Below are 19,310 nucleotides of genomic sequence, written 5' to 3' on the forward strand. Positions count from 1 at the left end.
GCTGGCATGTCTTTGAGAATGGACCCTATAACGACCAGAACTTAACGTTTGATTTCTAGCATAAATAAGGTGAGTATTCAATATGATTTGATTTGATTTTGAAAATTGAAGTTGTTGGCATGGCAATATGGCTAAATAAAATATCTATATTCGTATATGTAAGGAAGAAAAGACTGAATTCATAATTAAACTTGTGATGCCAAATCTCATAGCTTGTGACGGAACCTCTTTGCTCACAATAATAGTATATTATTTTGTGTTAGGTGTGAATGTGATAGTGACATGTTCTTCCAAACAATTTTTTTCTCTGTCAAGGATATTCCTAGTCCAATCCAATGAGTTAAAAGATTAATTTTACTTGCAGTATTATGATTATGAAATCAATAAATTTCTTACTTTGGACTCTCTTCAAAAACAAAATTATTTTACATTAATATTTATATAATTTTTTTGAAGTCTATAATTCAAAAAAGTCACTTTTATATTCTTAAAAGTTTATTCCAAAAGAAACATCTCCAAAAAATATATAAATATAATTTATTTTATTCAAGATCTACATCTAAAATATTTTTATATTTTTATTAAAAGATATTATTATTAATTTATAAAAAAAAACTCCATTTAAGATTTGTTTTAAGTTTAACGATGTGTTGATCACTAATATGATGAATTTTCACATATAATGAAGATCTTCCACTAAATAAATCATACCCACAACAATAATTAAATTAATGAGGAATGTAATTAATTAGATAATTAAATTAATGAGGAATGTAATTAATTAGAATTGACTTTAAATCTATATATTAAATTAAGGATATTTTAAGACAACCTTTATTTATAACTCTCTAACATACTCTAACTAAAATTTAAGTGAGAATACATAAACAAAGTAAAACATACACACACACAGACATACACACACAGACAGACACACACACAAACAGACAAACACACACACACACACACACAGAGTGACGGATCCACACACACAGACAGAGTGACGGATCCAGAAAAATTGTTATGTGGGGGTAATAAAATATTTTATAATTTTTTATTAAAAATATAATAGAGTGACGGATCCAGAAAAATTGTTATGTGGGGGTAATAAAATATTTTATAATTTTTTATTAAAAATATAATAATTTTTTAAAAAGTATATTTTTGTGACACACACACACAAAGTGACGGATCCAGAAAAATTGTTATGTGGGGGCAATAAAATATTTTATAATTTTTTATTAAAAATATAATAATTTTTTAAAAAGTATATTTTTGTGATAAAAATTTAATATACCTATTTTTTTATAAATTAAAATTTTCTCATAAGTAGAGTGACAATTGTTCATTTTTTTCTCTATCTAATATTATATTTAAGTGTAATATTGTGACTTTTAGTGATTTATTTAATTTTATAGGAACAAAACGGTATAAATTATTAAGATAAAGATAATATAATTATTATTTATTTTATTTTGTATATTTTCTAAATTTTTACATTCATTTAAAACAAAAGTATTATGAGAAAAATGCCTATTTTTTTTATTAAATATGTTTAAGTAAAAAATAAAAATTTTGTGTGATAATTACTCTCATTCTTCTTAATTTGGATCCTCTTCTACCAACACATAATGTACATATACAAAATCAAAAGAATTAAAAATTAAAATAAAAATTGAAAAATAACCTATATTTGTAAATTAAATTATGACATCTTTAATGAATAAAGAAGTAATAAATTTTTCACTAAAAAAATAAAGTATATTATCATAATAATAATAATAATAAAAAGTTAAGACAATTTTGTCATAAAAAAAAAAAATACACGATAAAATAAAATATAAATTCAATATTAATATATTTTAACATATTAGATATAAAAATAATCATTGCAAAAAATGTTACATATAATCATTTACAAAAAGTATTATTATAGTTTATATTTACACTTTTTTAATAATATTTCAACATATATTATATCTGTAATATATGTAAAAACAACTTTAGTAATAAGTATTATATCTCTATAAAATGTGTGTCATTATTTAACAATTTTTTTGTAATAAATTAAAATATAATTTATTTATATATATATTATAAAAAGTAAATAATATATATATAAATAAATAAGTGTAAAATTTTAGTGGGGGCAACTGCCCCCACAGTGATATGAATGCATCCGTCCCTGCACACACACAGACACACACAAACACAAACAGGCACACAGAGACACACAGAGACACACACATACACAGACACACACACGCATATCATATTTTAATTCTTTTTCATTAAAAATTCTTATTATTCTATAATAATTATGATTAGAGAGATTATGAGCAAATTTTATAGATATGAATTCAAACTTGACACACACACACATATCATATTTTAATTCTTTTTTCATTAAAAATTCTTATTATTCTCTATAATAATTATGATTAGAGAGATTATGAGCAAATTTTATAGATATGAATTCAAACTTGACACACATTCAAACTTACTTGACACACACACATATCATATTTTAATTTTTTTTCATTAAAAATTCTTATTATTCTATAATAACTATGATTAGAGAGATTATGAGCAATTTTATAGATATGAATTCAAACTTGATACATATGCATGATAGCATAAAATTGTGATCTAATGTAATTGTGCATTTATGATGATATAAATAATATTTTATAAAATTTTACAGATTATAAATAAATTTCCAACTCCATAAACTACATTACAAAATTATGAAAAAATGAAAAACTTAATTATAAACTTTTTTGGCTTAAGTACCTAATTGAAAATTTAAAAAAAATTTAGAGATCAAATGATGTATCAAATATTTTAATAAAAAATAAATCATACAAATAATGAACACATGGGAGGCAAGACACGAGTTTTTGGAACATACATCTTTTTGATAAAAGTTATACAAAAAGAAATTTAATTTTTTTGAAAAATAAATACAATAAACATAATAACATTTGATTTTAAGTTGACATTTGATAATATTTCTAGCCTTGTATACTATTTTTCTACTAAACAAATAAAGTATTTGAGTATCATTCATATTTGGCCAAACATTTCTTTTATATTGGGAAAATTTTAAATTTGACCTACCTAAATCATTAAAAAGGATTAACCTCCATTTATTCACATACTAAGTCTAATAGTATTGAACGTGAGAAGACATTTTAGAAAGAAAAGAAAACATAAGTCTCTCAACTAAAGATAAGTCAATTAAAGAGTATATTAGTGAATGATAACTCTCATCTTATAAGTTGGTGTTATATGATTGAGTTAAATTCATAACCCTTATTCTAAAATGATATTAAAACTATTTAAATCTATTTTAAAATGATCATTCACCATTGATTTACGCACTAAGTCAATAGTACAGGGTGTATTGCAAAAAAAATTAAGTTCTATAATCCGAGATCATTAATAAGTATCACTCATTATTTATTCACGTAACAAATCTAATAGTGTTAGACGGAAAAAAATATATTATGAAAAACTCAAATCTTATATTTACAAGAAATAAAACAATTAAAATTATATAAGAAACAAGTATCACCTTATAAGTTGATTTTGTAAGATTAAGTTAGACTCATCACCCTTATTTTAAAACTATTGAAGTTAAATCCTTTTTCATAGTTCATATTTAATATCATTCATAATCATACATTGAAATTGACATTTTTAATGTGATAATCAACACATCTATTCCAACATTAATAATTTTTTTTTTTTTTGAAGGGAACATTAATAATTTTTATTTCCATCAATTCTCCTGCAAAATTAATTATTTTGTATTAACAAATAATTTAGAATTCATGTTCCACAAATCAAAGAAAAAAATTGAAACACTTATCCTTGTATCTTCTTTGTCTACGATTTTAAAAACTTTATTGACTTCCCACTCTTCATATATCAATCTAGTGGACATTGAAGCAAAACAACTAAAGCTCAATTTCATACCAGAAGGGTAATATTCCTCTATTTAGTTTTTCTTCTTCTCACTCTAAATATGATATCAATTAAATGCCAAATTATGTTAGGAAAAAATTGAGAATAGTGAAAAAAGAGAATGAAAAGGTAATCACTTTCATCTCTACCAATTACAAAATAAGATAGGAATTAAACAATAAAGAATAAAATGAAAAGTGAATTGAATAGAGTAGGAAAATGTTATATAAATGATAAGAGAATAAATGTAATAGAAGATAGAATTGTAGAAAAATTTGCGAGCAAAATGGGTTATAAAATTTCAAGTTATGTGAAAAAAAATAGTATCTTTCTTTTTGATGATAACTGCAATGAGGAATGAAAATCAGACAATAAAAGAAAGAGAAGTGAACTTAATAAGAGATGTAACTCGACGGGTAAAAAGAAAATGTAATATAACATAAAAGTGCATAAAAATTTACACATGAGCAAATACCCGGATGCGTTAAAAAAGAATAGGCCAATATGACGTATTTCGTTGTATATTCAATTATTCGTGAAAAGTTTATGACCATAACCAATTATCTACATAATCAATTATTTGTCTAAATAATTGACAGCTTTACACCATTTTTCTCAACGTCTATTTAAAAGGATAACTAAAGCACTTTGATTAGATTAATTGGAACAAGGAAGACGTACAGGAGCAATTACGCATAGAATATAAGCAACATGCTGAAAATCGTTTATTTGTCATCAGGAAAAATGAACAGCTTCATATATGACCTAGTCTCACCATGATACAAAGACGAGAAAGATGATTAGGGGTTACACAACTATCTGCAATGCTCTAAAAACCATATTCATTCACTCAATGAGAACATCAATCATGAATATAGAGTAAGAAAATCCATTCAAGGCGAGTGTTATCAATCTCGTTAAAAATTCATAATAATAATAAATTTAAAATAAAAAAATAAAAAATAAAAATAAAAACAAGCCAACGTACCGTGACCAAATAATCGCTGTCAGAAAACCGAGTATCAAGTGATTAAAAAGAGAAGTAGAAAATCACAACATTAAAATAACACAAATTAAGAGGTGCGCAAAAACAGAAATTAACTTAGTTTAATGCAATGTACTGACACAATAACAAACTCAAATTCACTCTTGAAAAACTAATGTGATCAAAAGGTCTAATATTTCCAATTAACTGACGAACTAAGCAGTAGCAGTGTTCAAAAAGGCTCTTCCAGGTTGGCGGTTGGCCAAAGGTCCATGGCACCCAAGAAGCTGCAGAACGCCAAAAAAATAAAGAACTTGTAAGTTCAAAACCAATTATACACCATCAAAATAACTAAAGAAAATTCCCAATTTAATACACGAGACAAATTTCATTCAGAAACATGATCCAATGCATTCCCAGCTTCCATGTTAACAACCAATAATTAAACATTTAAACTTGAAATTGTTTTCATATGCAGCTTCACATTACCTTGGCATTCACGCCATCAGGCAAAATTCTGTTCTCTGACTTGAACTTGAGGTAATCAGAACGGCTAAACTTGGTGAAGCCCCTGAGCAAACATTTCAAACAACAATAACCAGAGTTAAACATAGAATAAAACTCAGCCTATGAAACTATACAGTGCAAATCTATAATTGATTCAGGTTTTAGTGCCAATAAAACAAACACACATACCATTTCCTGCTAACAATAATCTTTTGACGACCAGGGAACTTGAACTTGGCACGGCGGAGGGCCTCCTGTGCATGATGGCTGTTGCTGTCCTTGCAACGGACTGAAAGAAGGACCTGCCCAATGGCCACCCTGGCACAAGTACCCTGTGGCTTTCCAAAAGCTCCTCTCATTCCAGTCTGAAGCCTATCAGCTCCAGCACAAGAAAGCATCTTGTTGATCCTAAGAACATGGAATGGGTGCACCCTCACTCTCAAGTGGAAAGCATCCTTTCCGGCAAACTTGGCCATGTACTTGTTGCAAGCAATCCTAGCAGCTTCCAGTGCCTCACTTGAAACATTTTCCTTCTCCCAACTGACCAGATGGACGCAGAAAGGGAACTCATCAACACCTTTCTTCTTCATTCCAACATCATAAATTCTGATCTTGGGATCAGGAACACCACGGCAGAAACGTGACTTGGGGTATGGCTTGTTCTTAATTTGCCTATAACACCTTGCAGGTCCTAAATAAATAACCATCCACATGTACAAGCACATCAATAACACATAAAAAAAAAACTGGACCAATTTTTCCAAAACATGAGACAACAATTTCATGCAATAGCATTCATTAAAAAGGAACCCATAATGAATACCAATAAAAAAAAAATTCACAGCACAGAATATAACTTCGAGCACAACATAAAATGACTCAATGAGTGATTGACGAACAAAATTAATCACCTAGCTTTACATTGAACTACCAGTAACCACAAAACAACACCTAAAATAAACCATATCTAATATTTGATATTCTGAAACCTATTAAATTCAAACTAAAAAGAAGGGGGGAAAAAAACCAATTTTCGAGCATCAGAACACGGTAAATTCAGCTAAGAACTCAATAAAGCTATAGCGGATTTCAACATAACAGATATATGAAATCGAAACGAATGAACGAAATCTTGCGAAAAGGAAAGGTGCTTAGAACTTACTCCGCCCCATGGCTGCGTCTGTCTCTGCTCTGCACGCGTTAGGGTTGAGGCTGTAAACGCGGAAACAAACCCTAGAACGAGTTATTTATATAGTGGCACCTGCTTGGGGCTTTACCTGTTTAAGAGACGGGCTTTGTTTTGGGCCCAAATGGTCCACAGGGTCCAGTTGCCCGTGATCACTAATACATTTTTTATAAATAAAAAAAAATGGCATAACATTTCGTTATGAACTTTAAAAGCTGAACAAATCCAGATTTATAAATGATATATTTGGATAATTTTTTTTGAAACACTGTAAGATAAAAAAAAAAGTTTTTTTAAAGAGAAAAAAAAAGTTTTTATAAATTAAAAAAACATAAATGAATAGTGAATATATTTTTTTTTATAAAGATAAAAAATATTACAAAGATAGTCGCAATGAAGATTAAACCTAAATTTGCATGCTTCTGACTACCCCAATTCTTTTTTACCCAACCACTAGACTAACCCTAATGGTCTGAATACTGAGTTTCTTTAAAACTAAAAAAGAATTTTTAAGAAACAAACAATATAAAAAGTTGTTCAACATCTATTTAAAAGAAAATTATTTTTAGTTACAAGAAATAATAAAAAGAAAAAAAAAATAAACAGAAAACCCAGGCCAGCACACAGCCTAACCCGTCCTAAGAAACCAAGTTTCCGCCGCTATAAGAAGCATCAAAGATTATCCTTTGACAATAAAACTTTTAAGAAATTAACAGTAAAATTCAGTATAAAAACTTTTATTTGACACAAAAATTAAGAATTTAACATGAAACTAAACATGTGAATTTTTATTTTTATTTTTTACCAATGTGAAAGTTTACTTAGAAGCACATTAACTAATACTTTTATGCGACTGCAGAGAAATTAAACATTTTGAGTTGAATAAAAAATTATTATGTAGTAATTCACTACTAACTTACTTTTAGAATAAATATGTCTAAAAATAAATCACAAGACACTAAAATCAATTTTAATCATAATCTATTTCATTTAAATTAATTTAAAAAAAACACAATTTGAATTAAAATAAACCTTAAGTAACTTTTGCACTAGATGAAGAAAAGTATACTAAATTTTAGTATTAACTTGGTTTATAATTAAAATAAACTTGTTTTTAGAATACAAATTTTTAAACATAAACTATTTCACTTAAGATTACATTAAATATTAAAAATTTATAAGTAATATGTTATTTTAATTTTTAGAGTTATAAAATTATAAAATTATATTTATTAAATAATATTTTAAATTAATAATAATAATAATAATAATTTTATTAATATTAATTTAATAATTTAATCATGATAAATCGTTGAATCTTAAACTAATATTTAGATTAATTCAACAATCAGTCAAATTTTAAAAACATTGATATTTTCAAAACATAAAACAACAAAAATAGTTTTTTTTTATAAGTAAAAATCAATCTGAGAATAAAATGTTTAAAACATTGTGGTTCATCTCTCATCTTGTTCAACTCAACTAAGAAAGATAATTTTTTTTAGTGTATCAAAATAGACATTACTTCTCTTAACAAGATATTCTCAAAACATATAGTCAAAAATAATTATTTAAAAGCAATATCACTCTAAAAGAAAATTATTGAAATAAAAACCGATGACCCTATTACTAAGTTTTATCTCCATGAAATTGAAATGGAAGATAAAAAATGTATGAAAAGTAATTTGCGGAATATAGTATAAGGGTGTGTGGATGGTGGTGAAGTCGAGAGCAAAAGAAATTGGGTTTCTGGTTTGAATCGAAAGGAGAAAGATGAAAATCCACCACATACCGTGTCTCGAAGACAATTATTCCTATCTGTAACCAACACCCCTCCATTAATCCAAACATGTTTTCTCATTTCCCTCACTTTCTGAATCAATTCAATCTGAACGGTGCAGGATCGTGGACGAGAGCACCAAGGAAGCCGCGGCGGTGGACCCCGTCGAACCGGAGAAGCTTCTCGAAGCTGCAAACTCGCATGGCCTCACTCTCAAACTCGTCCTCACCACCCACCATCACTGGTACTACCACTACTCCAAACAAAACAACCTTTTTTTATTTCTTTTTATCCTATTTCTGACATGTTGACTATGATGTTTCTTTTTATATGTGGCAGGGATCATGCTGGTGGGAACGAGAAGATAAAGCAGCTGGTGCCTGGAATCAAGGTCTATGGCGGCTCCATTGATAATGTCAAGGGTTGCACTCACAAAGTTGAAAACGGTGATAAGGTGTCTCTTGGAGCTGACGTCACCATTTTGGCCCTTCACACACCTTGGTATGCTATGCCATGCTATGCTAAGCTAGCTCATCTCTTTCCAATTACTGCACCAATAATCACCTTTAAGAGACTAAAGTAAGTAGACAAAATGATTTAAGTTAATATGAAAGAGCTTCTACCATAATTTATAGAGAAAAAAGACTATGCACCGACAATGTGTAGTTTACGCAATCATTCAATTACTGATGGGATACAAACAAGTCCCACATTGATAAAATAAGACAAAAAATAGCAACTTATATAACATGAACATACTTCAATGATGAGAGGCTTTTTGAATAATGACCAAAAACAAAACCGTGAGGACTAAGGCCCAAAGCGGACAATATCTCATCATTGTGGAGTATGTTTGTGTAATAACCTTATAATAATAACTCTCGTAAAATATCCCCTCAGACAAATATCATGAAATAACCCCAACCATTATTTATATCAAGCTTGTTAACTTTTATAATAGTTTTTGTTGGATCGAGCGCTTAAGAGCGCAGCAGCCCAAGCGCCATGATTCGACAGTGACTTGGCCCACTTAGCCTCCGCCACGGGACAATTGATGTAACCCGCAACAATCTCCCCCTCAGCAATTGCCCCGCTGGGTATCGAACTCATGACCTTGGCTCTGATACCAATTGTTGGATCGAGCGCTTACCACTAGGCCAAAAGCTATAGTTGATAGTCAGGGCGCAACTCTTTTTACTTAAAAGCGCAGCAGCCCAAGCGCCATGATTCGACAGTGACTTGGCCCACCTAGCCTCCGCCACGGGACAATTGATGCAACCCGCAACAATTTTCTTAAAAGTCATACTAACAATGTGTTTTGATTGGTCGAAATACTGACGGTGCATGATCATTAAACTCTAATTTAAGATCAATTTATGGACTTCTTTAAAAGTTGAGGTGCATAAGTTGATTTTAATTCATGGGAGGAACTCAATTCATTTTCCTTTCATATTTTTTCTCCTCCAAGTGTTTACAGAGAAGTATATCAAAATTAGTCTAATCTACAAAAGAAGAATCAAAGGAAAGAAATAGTCTAACTTATGCTGGAACAGATTTGATCAAGTCATAAACTTGCTTAGTGCTAAGCATAATGTTTGAAGGCCAAGAATTGTAATCTGGTCAGGGTGAATAGAATGCTTGTCTTTAACCCCCACCCATAATTTTTATAATGTATTTCTCTTGCCAGAAAGGCAGAAACGTTTTGCATTGAATAATCAATTGTGTGTACTGCTTGCTGAACTTGTTCTGCCAATTGTTCTCATCCTCTGTTGAAAGGTTTTAGACTTTTAGCTCAGTTTATCTGATGATAAAACCAAATAGATGTGCTGTGTTGTGCAATAAGATAACAAGAAGGCATAGCCTTGCTTCATTGGCCCTATCAGCTATTATCAATGCTATTAATTTTGGTTGGTATATTATTAGTTGTTGATATTTATCATTCTTTTGATAGCGCCTTACCTTTGCTGATTCAACTTCACTTTCTCTAGACATGTTTATCTCTCTTTTTAACATAAGCTATTCCTGTGACTTGTTCAGCCACACACAAGGTCACATAAGTTACTATGTTACTGGAAAAGAGGATGAGCATCCGGCTGTGTTTACTGGAGATACATTGGTAAGATGATTGATCAATCTTTTTCATATCAGAAAAAAGTAGTTATTTAGAAAGCATATAATGAATTTATTCTTAAAGTTGTGCCAAGTGCTTGAAGTCAAGGTATGTGACTTGTATTTTTGCCTTTCTCTCTCTCTGAAAACTTTCATATATATGAATTTTGAAGAGGTTCTTCTTGTAAATCTTTAGATTTATTGTGTTATTATTGGTTTACAGTTTATTGCTAGTTGTGGGAAATTTTTCGAGGGAACTGCAGAACAGATGTATCAGTCGCTCAATGTAACATTAGGTTCATTACCAAAGCCAACTCGAGTATACTGTGGCCATGAGGTAAATCATAGTGAAGTCTCCATCCATACTGAAAAAAGTTGTTATGAGGAGTGTTATTGATGATCGATCTTATAAGTTTAACTAATGAATGGAATTGATCCAAAAAAAACTGCTTCAACAGTTAGTTCATGTATGATTTTACCAATTAAACATTTCTAATTTAATTAATGGAGATAGAGGGATTGGGTAATGGTGCAAATATTTGAGTTACAATCCATTCTGCAATTGATGGAGATACATATATTATTTGTTTGTGAAGATGTTATGCGTGCTCCCTGAATTCTTTTACCATCTTGGGTCAATCCACAAAATGTGGAACTTTAAGGATGCTAGTGGTGCTACCCTAGGAATTATTGGTCGTGAAGTTGTAGACAGTCAAAAAATAAGCTTATTGGGCCATTCCACACTTGCTAATATTATATAAAAACTGTATAGTATAAAAATGCAAGGATTATATTTTCAATCAGTGCTGCACGAGTAAGAACTCAAAACTCAGAACCCATCTCACAATTCCTGTAACAAATTTCGTGCTGAAGTTATGCTTGAGTCTGTGTCTATCTATTAATGTGCCTAGAATGGAAACTTATATTTCTGGTCAAGAGCCAGTATGTTACAGTAACCTTAAGCAAACAAATCCAGAAATCCTTCATTTTTTTAGAGCACATGTATGATTGTCATTTGCTGAAAAAAGATACAATTGGTTTTGAAATATCTATGATCCAGTTGCCCAGTTGTAAAGTTCTGATCTGGGAAGAGGTGGATTTCTTTTGATAATCCATAGTGATTGTTCATGAGAAGCTCATTTGTATAGAATTGGTCATGCACTTCTGCGTAAAATGCAAACTTGATGACCTAGATTACATTAAAAAAATGCAGCTTTGAGGCATAGAGCACATGGAAGGTGAGGGTAGGAGAAATTTTAGATTGTTTTATTTACTCTATAAAAGCCTAAATTCTTGGTGACTTATTTATTATGTGCTTTTCTTCACTTATATATCATCCATCGCCTGCAAGTGTTTGAAGTTGTTTTTTCTTCAGTACTCGGTGAAGAACTTGCAATTTGCTCTAACACTTGAGCCTGACAATTTGAGGATACAACAAAAATTAGCCTGGGCTCAGAATCAGAGACAAGCTGGCCAAGCAACAATTCCCTCAACCATTGATGATGAACTAGAGACCAATCCCTTTATGAGGGTTGATCTACCTGAGCTCCAGGTTTGTCACCTCTTTAGCCCCACTTCAAAGTGTTGCACAAACAGATGATTTCATATTGATGTGGGGGAGGAATAACATATGCATAGTAATGCTTTCAGGAGTTTATTGGTGCTTTAAATAATCAAATTGAAATTCTGACGAAGTTACCTTGAAAGAAGCTGCAATTTATGGCAGTGTTTCATATTTTTTTTGATAAAACATAAAGTGACACAAGGCTTAACCTCAAATTTTTCTTGAACTGTAAATATTTTCAGGAGAGGGTGGGTTGCAAGTCACCTGTTGAAGCTTTAGGAGAGATAAGGAAGAGGAAAGACAACTGGAGAGGCTAATGAAACTAGTATTATCATTTTCCTTTTCTGTTCTAGTCATATGAATAAGGCTTTTATGTAGATGCTGCAACAGTTTGATAGTACTTTGATTTGCCTGAAACTGGAATGACAGTGTCAGAGGCTTATCAAGTTAGGGCATGGAGTTATGGACTGTGATTAGAACTGTCGTTTATATGCTTATTTATGTTGGTTAATCCAAATACCAAGATGGTCTGTTTCATTTATGTCATTTACTTGTGAACTTGAAATCAATTATTTTCTCCTTTCTATTTCTGTTTGCAAAATAATTTTCTCCCTACTTGTGGACTTCAGTGCGATTTCTCTTTGTTGTTTCCGTGATCCTGAGAATAATGAAAAAAAGGATAGAAAAAAGTGGCTTGCTATTTTATTTAATTTTATTATTTATAATTGGTTTTGGATGTGTAAACAACGATGGCCTGGCTTTATCAGTGGCGGAAATGACATGGAACTTCAGAATCAACCAATAATATTTATAACCCACAAATTGCATTTCTTATGCCTTTGATAATCTATGAAAAATATTTTTGAGTTTCTTTATCTATTGCAAAAAAAAAAAAAATTAACTATGATATTGGTATGATGTATCTATCACTGAAAATGGTATTTAATTTCTTTTGGAAATTGTAAACACACACAAGGTTAATATTTTTTTTTTAACATAATTTATTTCATATTTAGGGTTAATATTTAAACCTTTGACAACTTGACAATTCTTTTGATATGCAATATCTTGATAAAATAAAATTAGGGTAACTAAATTAGATTATTTAACTAAAATTAATTCATTAATCCTTTTTTTGTTTATTTATTTTGCTAATGTTTCTATTTTTTTATTTAATCTTTTAAATGTACATCTTCAACTAGTTTATCTTTTCTACTAATTTGATTTACTATATATTTATAAAAAGAATAATTTTGTTCAGTAGTATAAAGAGAATCAAATTGAAATTAAAAAAAGAGAGAAAAGTAAGAATGATAAGTAATTATAAGATTAAAATATCATATATGAATAATGATAATTATAGAAAATTGTGAAAGACTAATTAATCGTTGAAAAGAAATTAGTCACCGCTATCGGCGGTGGATATTCCAGGGACGAACCAAAAAAAAATCTTTGAAAAGAAATATAAATGTTTATAAATAAAGGAAAATGCATATAAAGAGAAAATAAAGGTGCTTGCGAATAAACAATTTATTTAAGATCTTATTTAATAAGTTCTTATGTAATAAGTATTTGTATTATAAATATTTAAAATTTAATAAGTTGTTGTATTTAAATATACATGCTAATAAATACTTGTATAATTTTAAAATGTTTGGTTGTATTATTATTTAAGCATTTCTAAGATATTATCTTATTTAAAAATTTAAAATTATAAATTAAATTTAAATTGAAAATAAGATAAAAATATAAAGTAACTAAATAATGATAAGAAATGACATTATACATCACAATAATATTATAAATTAAAAAAAATTACCAGTCACCATTCACCTAATTTTAGTTTATAAAAAATAAAATCATTAATAAAATATGAGAAATTAATTATATAATGACCATTATTAAAAATTAGAACAATAAATTTAAAAAATTAAAAATTAATTTTATATATTTTATAAAATAACTATTAAAAAAAATATTGTATAAATATCAACAATAAAATTATTCCAAATGTGCTAATTTAGGGAAAGAGAAAAGTTAAGAGGTTTTTTATTATATAACAGGGGAATGTGAATTTTGGGGGAAATGGAGAAGAAGAAGAAATAAAGAGACAAAAACTTTTAGAAAGAGAAACAAAAATATTATGAGAGGAAGTAATGGAAAAAAAAAACTATAAAACTGAATTTTAGTGAAAGAATGAAAAAAAAACTATTTAAGTTGTTTATGTGATTCAAACATGAGTTTTTTTTAATAAATTCTCCCATAAGATAAGTAATAAACTATATTGAACAACTTATCAAAATAAATTCAAAATATTTTATGAGTTATCTATAAAGGTATTTTATAAGTTTATTTAAACACTCTTATAAATACTTATAAAATAAAATAAATAAAAATAAGTTGTGTATAAACCTTTTCAAATGAAACTTAAGTTAAATAGTTAATTGCAATTTTATCAATTTTCTATTGTCTTCTTTTTATTGTCATGTACCAAATTTATGTGAATCTTTCATATTATGTGAAACGAAAAGAAAAATATTTACTTCTTGTATCCTTTTATCCAAATTAAAATGTGAAATGTGATATCACTCTCGTGGTTATTTTTTTCCCCTTAAATGTTATATTTATAAATCATATTAAATGAATTTTTAACTCATTCTGAAGTATAAACATAGAGAAAAAAAAAGTTATGTATTAATGGTGTAAAATATTTTACAAATGTTAATAAATTACAAATCATTGTATATAAAATGTTTGTTGATTTTTATAATAATTATTTTAAAAGTTACATTAATAATAATCTTTAATCCACTATTATTATAAAATTGTTTTACACTAATAGTGCACAATTAATAAATTCACAAATATATAATGGACATATGATAATAGACTTGCAACATTTTTTTTTACAAAATATCTAACACAAATTAAAACTCAAGATATTTAAGAAATAAAAGTAAAAGTTAGAATAAAAGTTAACACAAATTAATAATATATATATATATATATATATGTGTGTGCGCGCGCGCGCGTTTAACACAAATTAATACTATATATGTGTGCGTGCGTGTGAAGCAAATATTTTCTTTAAGGAAGTCAAACATAAATTAACGTAAGTTGTATTTTTAAATTTAACCAACAAATTAAAAAATTAAACAATTTATCACATATAACGAAAATCGAAACTATATAAACAAAATAAAAGACATAATACTATAAAACGCTTTAATTAGAGCGAGAAAAAAATATGTAATTTTTGAAATTTATGGTTGCAATTCTATTGATAAGAAATCTTATTATTTTATGTATCATGTTCAAAGTTCTAAAAGCACAATTGATCCTCAGATTTTGTTAAAGCAAAATTTATATTTTAACACGAGATACATTTGCTGCTTAAAATAATGAAATAATATTTCTTTAACTTATTTTTTATTAAGAAGCATTCAGGAAAAAAAATATATTGTTTAGGAGGTGTAATATGATATGTAATATAGGAGATGTGAGGAGAATCAATGACCAAAATAGAAAGAAAAATAAAATTTAGAAGATGTTATAAGAAATAAAATTGTGTAAATTCATTTGTGTGTACATCTTTTCTTCAATTTACTACGTAGCCTTGTATATTGAAGTGTAAATTGAATCATAGGTAATAGCATAAGAGTAAATTATGTGAAAAATGAGATTTTTTTTTAAAATCGTTAAAACTATGTTATTTGATTAGTGTAATTCATTTTTAATAAAAGTATGTGTCTACTTTTCTATGCAATATATATTTATATTCTCAATTATTTGTATATAAGAGAGTTTTTTTTTTTTCATGAAGTATTTATCATCAGAAATAATAATTAAACTCTAATAAAAAACTATAATGGAATATAAAGTGATATTTTCCTTTCAATTTATAATTTATTTCATTAAAGTAATGATTCAAACTTTAAATAATTTAGTTAAGAAAACCACAAAATGTTACTAATTATGTCGAAATTATTGCTATCTGAAATCATAAAAAGTGAGGATATACCAATGTAACCTCTTAGAGTTGATATTAATGTGAACAGTAAAATTTTGTTAGCTGTTATTTATAAATTCAATAATTTTTTCATTAGGTTTAATTTTTTTTCTTACGGATAAAAATAAATAATTTAACCTAATAAAGAAGAAAGGTAAAAGAATAATAAGAAAAGAGAAAGTGTTAATTTTTTCATCATCTAGTCATGCTCTTTAAATAATGTTGATGAATAAAATATTTTTATGATTATCCATCAATTTAAATTAATAAAACGAAATATCAAATAATTTTTAAATTTTTTTAAAAATTTATAAACTTAATCTATATATTAATAACTTTAAATTTAACAGTTGAATCACTAAAATTTAATATAGGACATGATTTATTGAATGAAGTAAGTCTACCTAAACTTACTTTGAGAGTAAATGAATCTCTCATCTCTATATATACAATTCATCAAAAAAATTATGAAATTTATATCTAGTAAGAAACGAATTGTTTTTTTTTTGTGGACTAAAAAATATGATTTCTCTTCTAACAGTTTCTGGTGAAAAATCAAACTCTATCCACATGTTTAAGAAATTCAAATTGCTTTTATTACTGTGGTCCATATTAATGTTGTGGCTGCTTCTCCCCACTATGGCAATGTGGAAGATCATATGCTGTGGCTATCTTTCCTTTTCATATTTTTGTATATAATGGCCTCTAACTTTTACAGTCCGTGCCATCACCTTTTCTATGAAACCCCCTTCTTTCTTCAACGACTTTATAATTGAACATTAACACTTCTCCCACTGCTTCATCTTTACTCTTGCAATTTCATATCTTCATGATGAAAGCTAGCCATGTGCTAGATGTGGTTGCTCCCACATCTCCTATCGTTTCAATCTCACATCATTATTCTACTCAATTTAGCTCTTCTTCGTTCCTTTCACTTTGGAAACATCTCTACCCTTTTTGCTACTTTCTTTCCAACACAACCTTATGGAATAGTTGTGCTCAGCACTCAGGAAACAACTTTGAACATAAACTTTGCATCCCAACTTATGGAGTTAGATGGCAGAAACTGCAATATTAGATAGGGAGCCTATTAATGGATGTATGCATTTTCAATGTAAAATATTTTTCATTTTTTTTTATCTATAAGAATCAAACTTAGTATAAAAAATTATAGTTCATATACACTGTTTAATCAATCGGGTTAAATTTCATTAACTAGTTAATATTTTATATTGTCAATCAATTAGGAAATAAATTTGGTTCATATAATTTTTAGGGTAATTATTACTAAAGAGTTACAATAATTCATATACATGCTCAACCAATCGAGTTAAATCTCATTGTAGTTTACACTGCAACTAATTAGAAATTAACCTTGTCACATATGTGATTTTTAAGATGATTATTATTAAGACTTTAATAGATATATACCATCAATATATATAAACTGTTAACGGATCAAAATTAACTTGGGAGTGACTTGTAACATATGTATTATCATAATCAACACACAATAGTATGTAATTAAATGACGGGATAAAAAATACTATGTAAAAGTAATTAGTGAGATAAAAGTAACTTTTTTGTCACCAAAATCAGTCGTTAGTTAATTTATTTTATTGATTTTTAGTAGTAATGTTAATATTAAAGGTTGAAAAATAATTGTATTAAAATGTAAAAGAAATGAGTATATATAAAATAGAAAGTGGGGTGCAAGGGTGTGTTGGGGGCCATGCACATGGATTATGTTGTTACGAGTAAAGTACTCTTTGAGAGATTCGTGTGTATTTTTTTTTTTATGATAGTTGTAAAGTTTATAAGTTTATATATATATATATATATATATATATATATATATATATATATTTGGTTTGGTCACATCAAGTTGAACCACAAAATGAGTGATGAGTTATTATAAATTTGAGATGAATTAAGTCAACTGATTTATTTGACAACTTTTAATCTTGAGTTTAAGAAGGTCATCCACATGTATATGTTAATTATAATTTTATGTTTTGGTATGATTAAATATGATGTTTTTATATACATGTTAATTATTGTTTTATGTTTTGGTATGATTAAATATGATGTTTTAATCTTATAAAGTAAATTTATTATTAGAAAAGTATTGTTATGTTGTTAATTTTACATGGATTTTAATAAAAATGATGTAGAAGTAAAACGTGATGACATTTTTTAATTAAGTATAAAATGTAAGGCATATTTACATTCATTTAAAGAAAAAATAATGTAAATATTGAGTATTCTATTTTGGTTTACTAAGAAATTAGTGAAGTATTCTCTATATCAATTTAAATAAAAATAATATAAAAATAAAATACGATAATATTTTTGTAATTAAATGTAAAAATGTAAGTATATTTACATTAGTTTTCAATTAGAATTGATGTAAATATGCATATTTTACATCAATTTAAAAATTAGTGTAGAAATCTATACATTTTCAAAGTTATTCTATCTTACATCAGTTTCAAAATAGATATAGATGAGAATATAATTTTAATTAGTTCACTCATAAATCAATATAGATAAAGACATAATTCTACATCATTTTATAGATTAACCTATTATCTATCATACTTGATATATTCTTTTAATTAAAAAAACTTATTTAAAATTACAATCACAACCACTATAATCACTAACAAGTTAAACCTACAATTCAAGGATCAATTATAAAAAAAAATTGTATAAAATTTAATAAATATGAGATTATAACACAAATGATCATTGGGTTATTGAAAGAATAATTATAACAAAACTTGTTCTTAAAATTAGTAGATCATTTTACATGCGTACACACATATATATTACAAATATTTTTAAATAAAATATAAATAATAAAATACTAAATTTATAGATTGTATGTATTTATAATTGCACAAAAAAATATATGTATAAAAAAAACAGAAATGATTGTGAACAAGTTAAATTATTTTTATAAAAAGTTGAATCGAACTATTTATATAAAAGGTAAAATTATTTTTTTTTAATTTTTCTTATATATCATAAAAAATAGTTTAATTTAAAATATAGTTCGGTTTAATTTTGAGAAAAGAATTTGTCGAACTAATTAAAAAAGTTTAATTTGCTTGAATTGTTTTTCAATTCAATTCGGTTGTGACAAATTGTTTTTTAATTTCAGTTCTTTTCAACATTTTTAAATATCCTTATTAGAGA

The 19,310-nt window shown here is 27.3% G+C and overlaps 2 protein-coding genes across 2 annotated transcripts; one reads left to right on the forward strand and one right to left on the reverse strand.

Annotated features, from left to right (window-relative positions):
• Positions 1 to 5,050: 5,050 nt before the first annotated feature.
• Positions 5,051 to 6,778, reverse strand: LOC109818227 (large ribosomal subunit protein uL16). Its single transcript, XM_020383660.3, has 4 exons — positions 6,624 to 6,778; positions 5,651 to 6,152; positions 5,444 to 5,525; positions 5,051 to 5,241 (listed from the first exon to the last, which is right to left on the reverse strand). Exons 1-4 carry the CDS (start codon positions 6,631 to 6,633, stop codon positions 5,170 to 5,172), a joined length of 666 nt encoding a protein of 221 aa, XP_020239249.1. The 5' UTR covers positions 6,634 to 6,778; the 3' UTR covers positions 5,051 to 5,169.
• A 1,530-nt stretch (positions 6,779 to 8,308) lies between these two features.
• LOC109805748 (hydroxyacylglutathione hydrolase cytoplasmic) lies at positions 8,309 to 12,686 on the forward strand. The gene is made up of 7 exons (XM_083063651.1): positions 8,309 to 8,467; positions 8,549 to 8,671; positions 8,767 to 8,928; positions 10,465 to 10,543; positions 10,760 to 10,873; positions 11,912 to 12,088; positions 12,343 to 12,686. Exons 1-7 carry the CDS (start codon positions 8,421 to 8,423, stop codon positions 12,415 to 12,417), a joined length of 777 nt encoding a protein of 258 aa, XP_082919777.1. The 5' UTR covers positions 8,309 to 8,420; the 3' UTR covers positions 12,418 to 12,686.
• The last annotated feature ends 6,624 nt before the right edge of the window (positions 12,687 to 19,310 follow it).

Source organism: Cajanus cajan, chromosome 9 (genome assembly GCF_000230855.2).
Source record: "Cajanus cajan strain Asha chromosome 9, NIPB_CcT2T_4, whole genome shotgun sequence".
NCBI classification, from domain to species: Eukaryota; Viridiplantae; Streptophyta; class Magnoliopsida; order Fabales; family Fabaceae; genus Cajanus; species Cajanus cajan.

Coding starts and splice junctions, on each gene's coding strand:
- LOC109818227 (XM_020383660.3), bottom strand. Junction 5,526..5,650: donor ATTATTGTTAGCAGGAAATG/GTATGTGTGTTT, acceptor ATGTTTGCTCAG/GGGCTTCACCAAGTTTAGCC. Junction 5,242..5,443: donor CTGATGGCGTGAATGCCAAG/GTAATGTGAAGC, acceptor GGCGTTCTGCAG/CTTCTTGGGTGCCATGGACC.
- LOC109805748 (XM_083063651.1), top strand. CDS start 8,421: ATGAAAATCCACCACATACCGTGTCTCGAAGACAATTATTCCTATCT. Junction 8,468..8,548: donor GAAGACAATTATTCCTATCT/GTAACCAACACC, acceptor TGAACGGTGCAG/GATCGTGGACGAGAGCACCA. Junction 12,089..12,342: donor TTGATCTACCTGAGCTCCAG/GTTTGTCACCTC, acceptor AAATATTTTCAG/GAGAGGGTGGGTTGCAAGTC.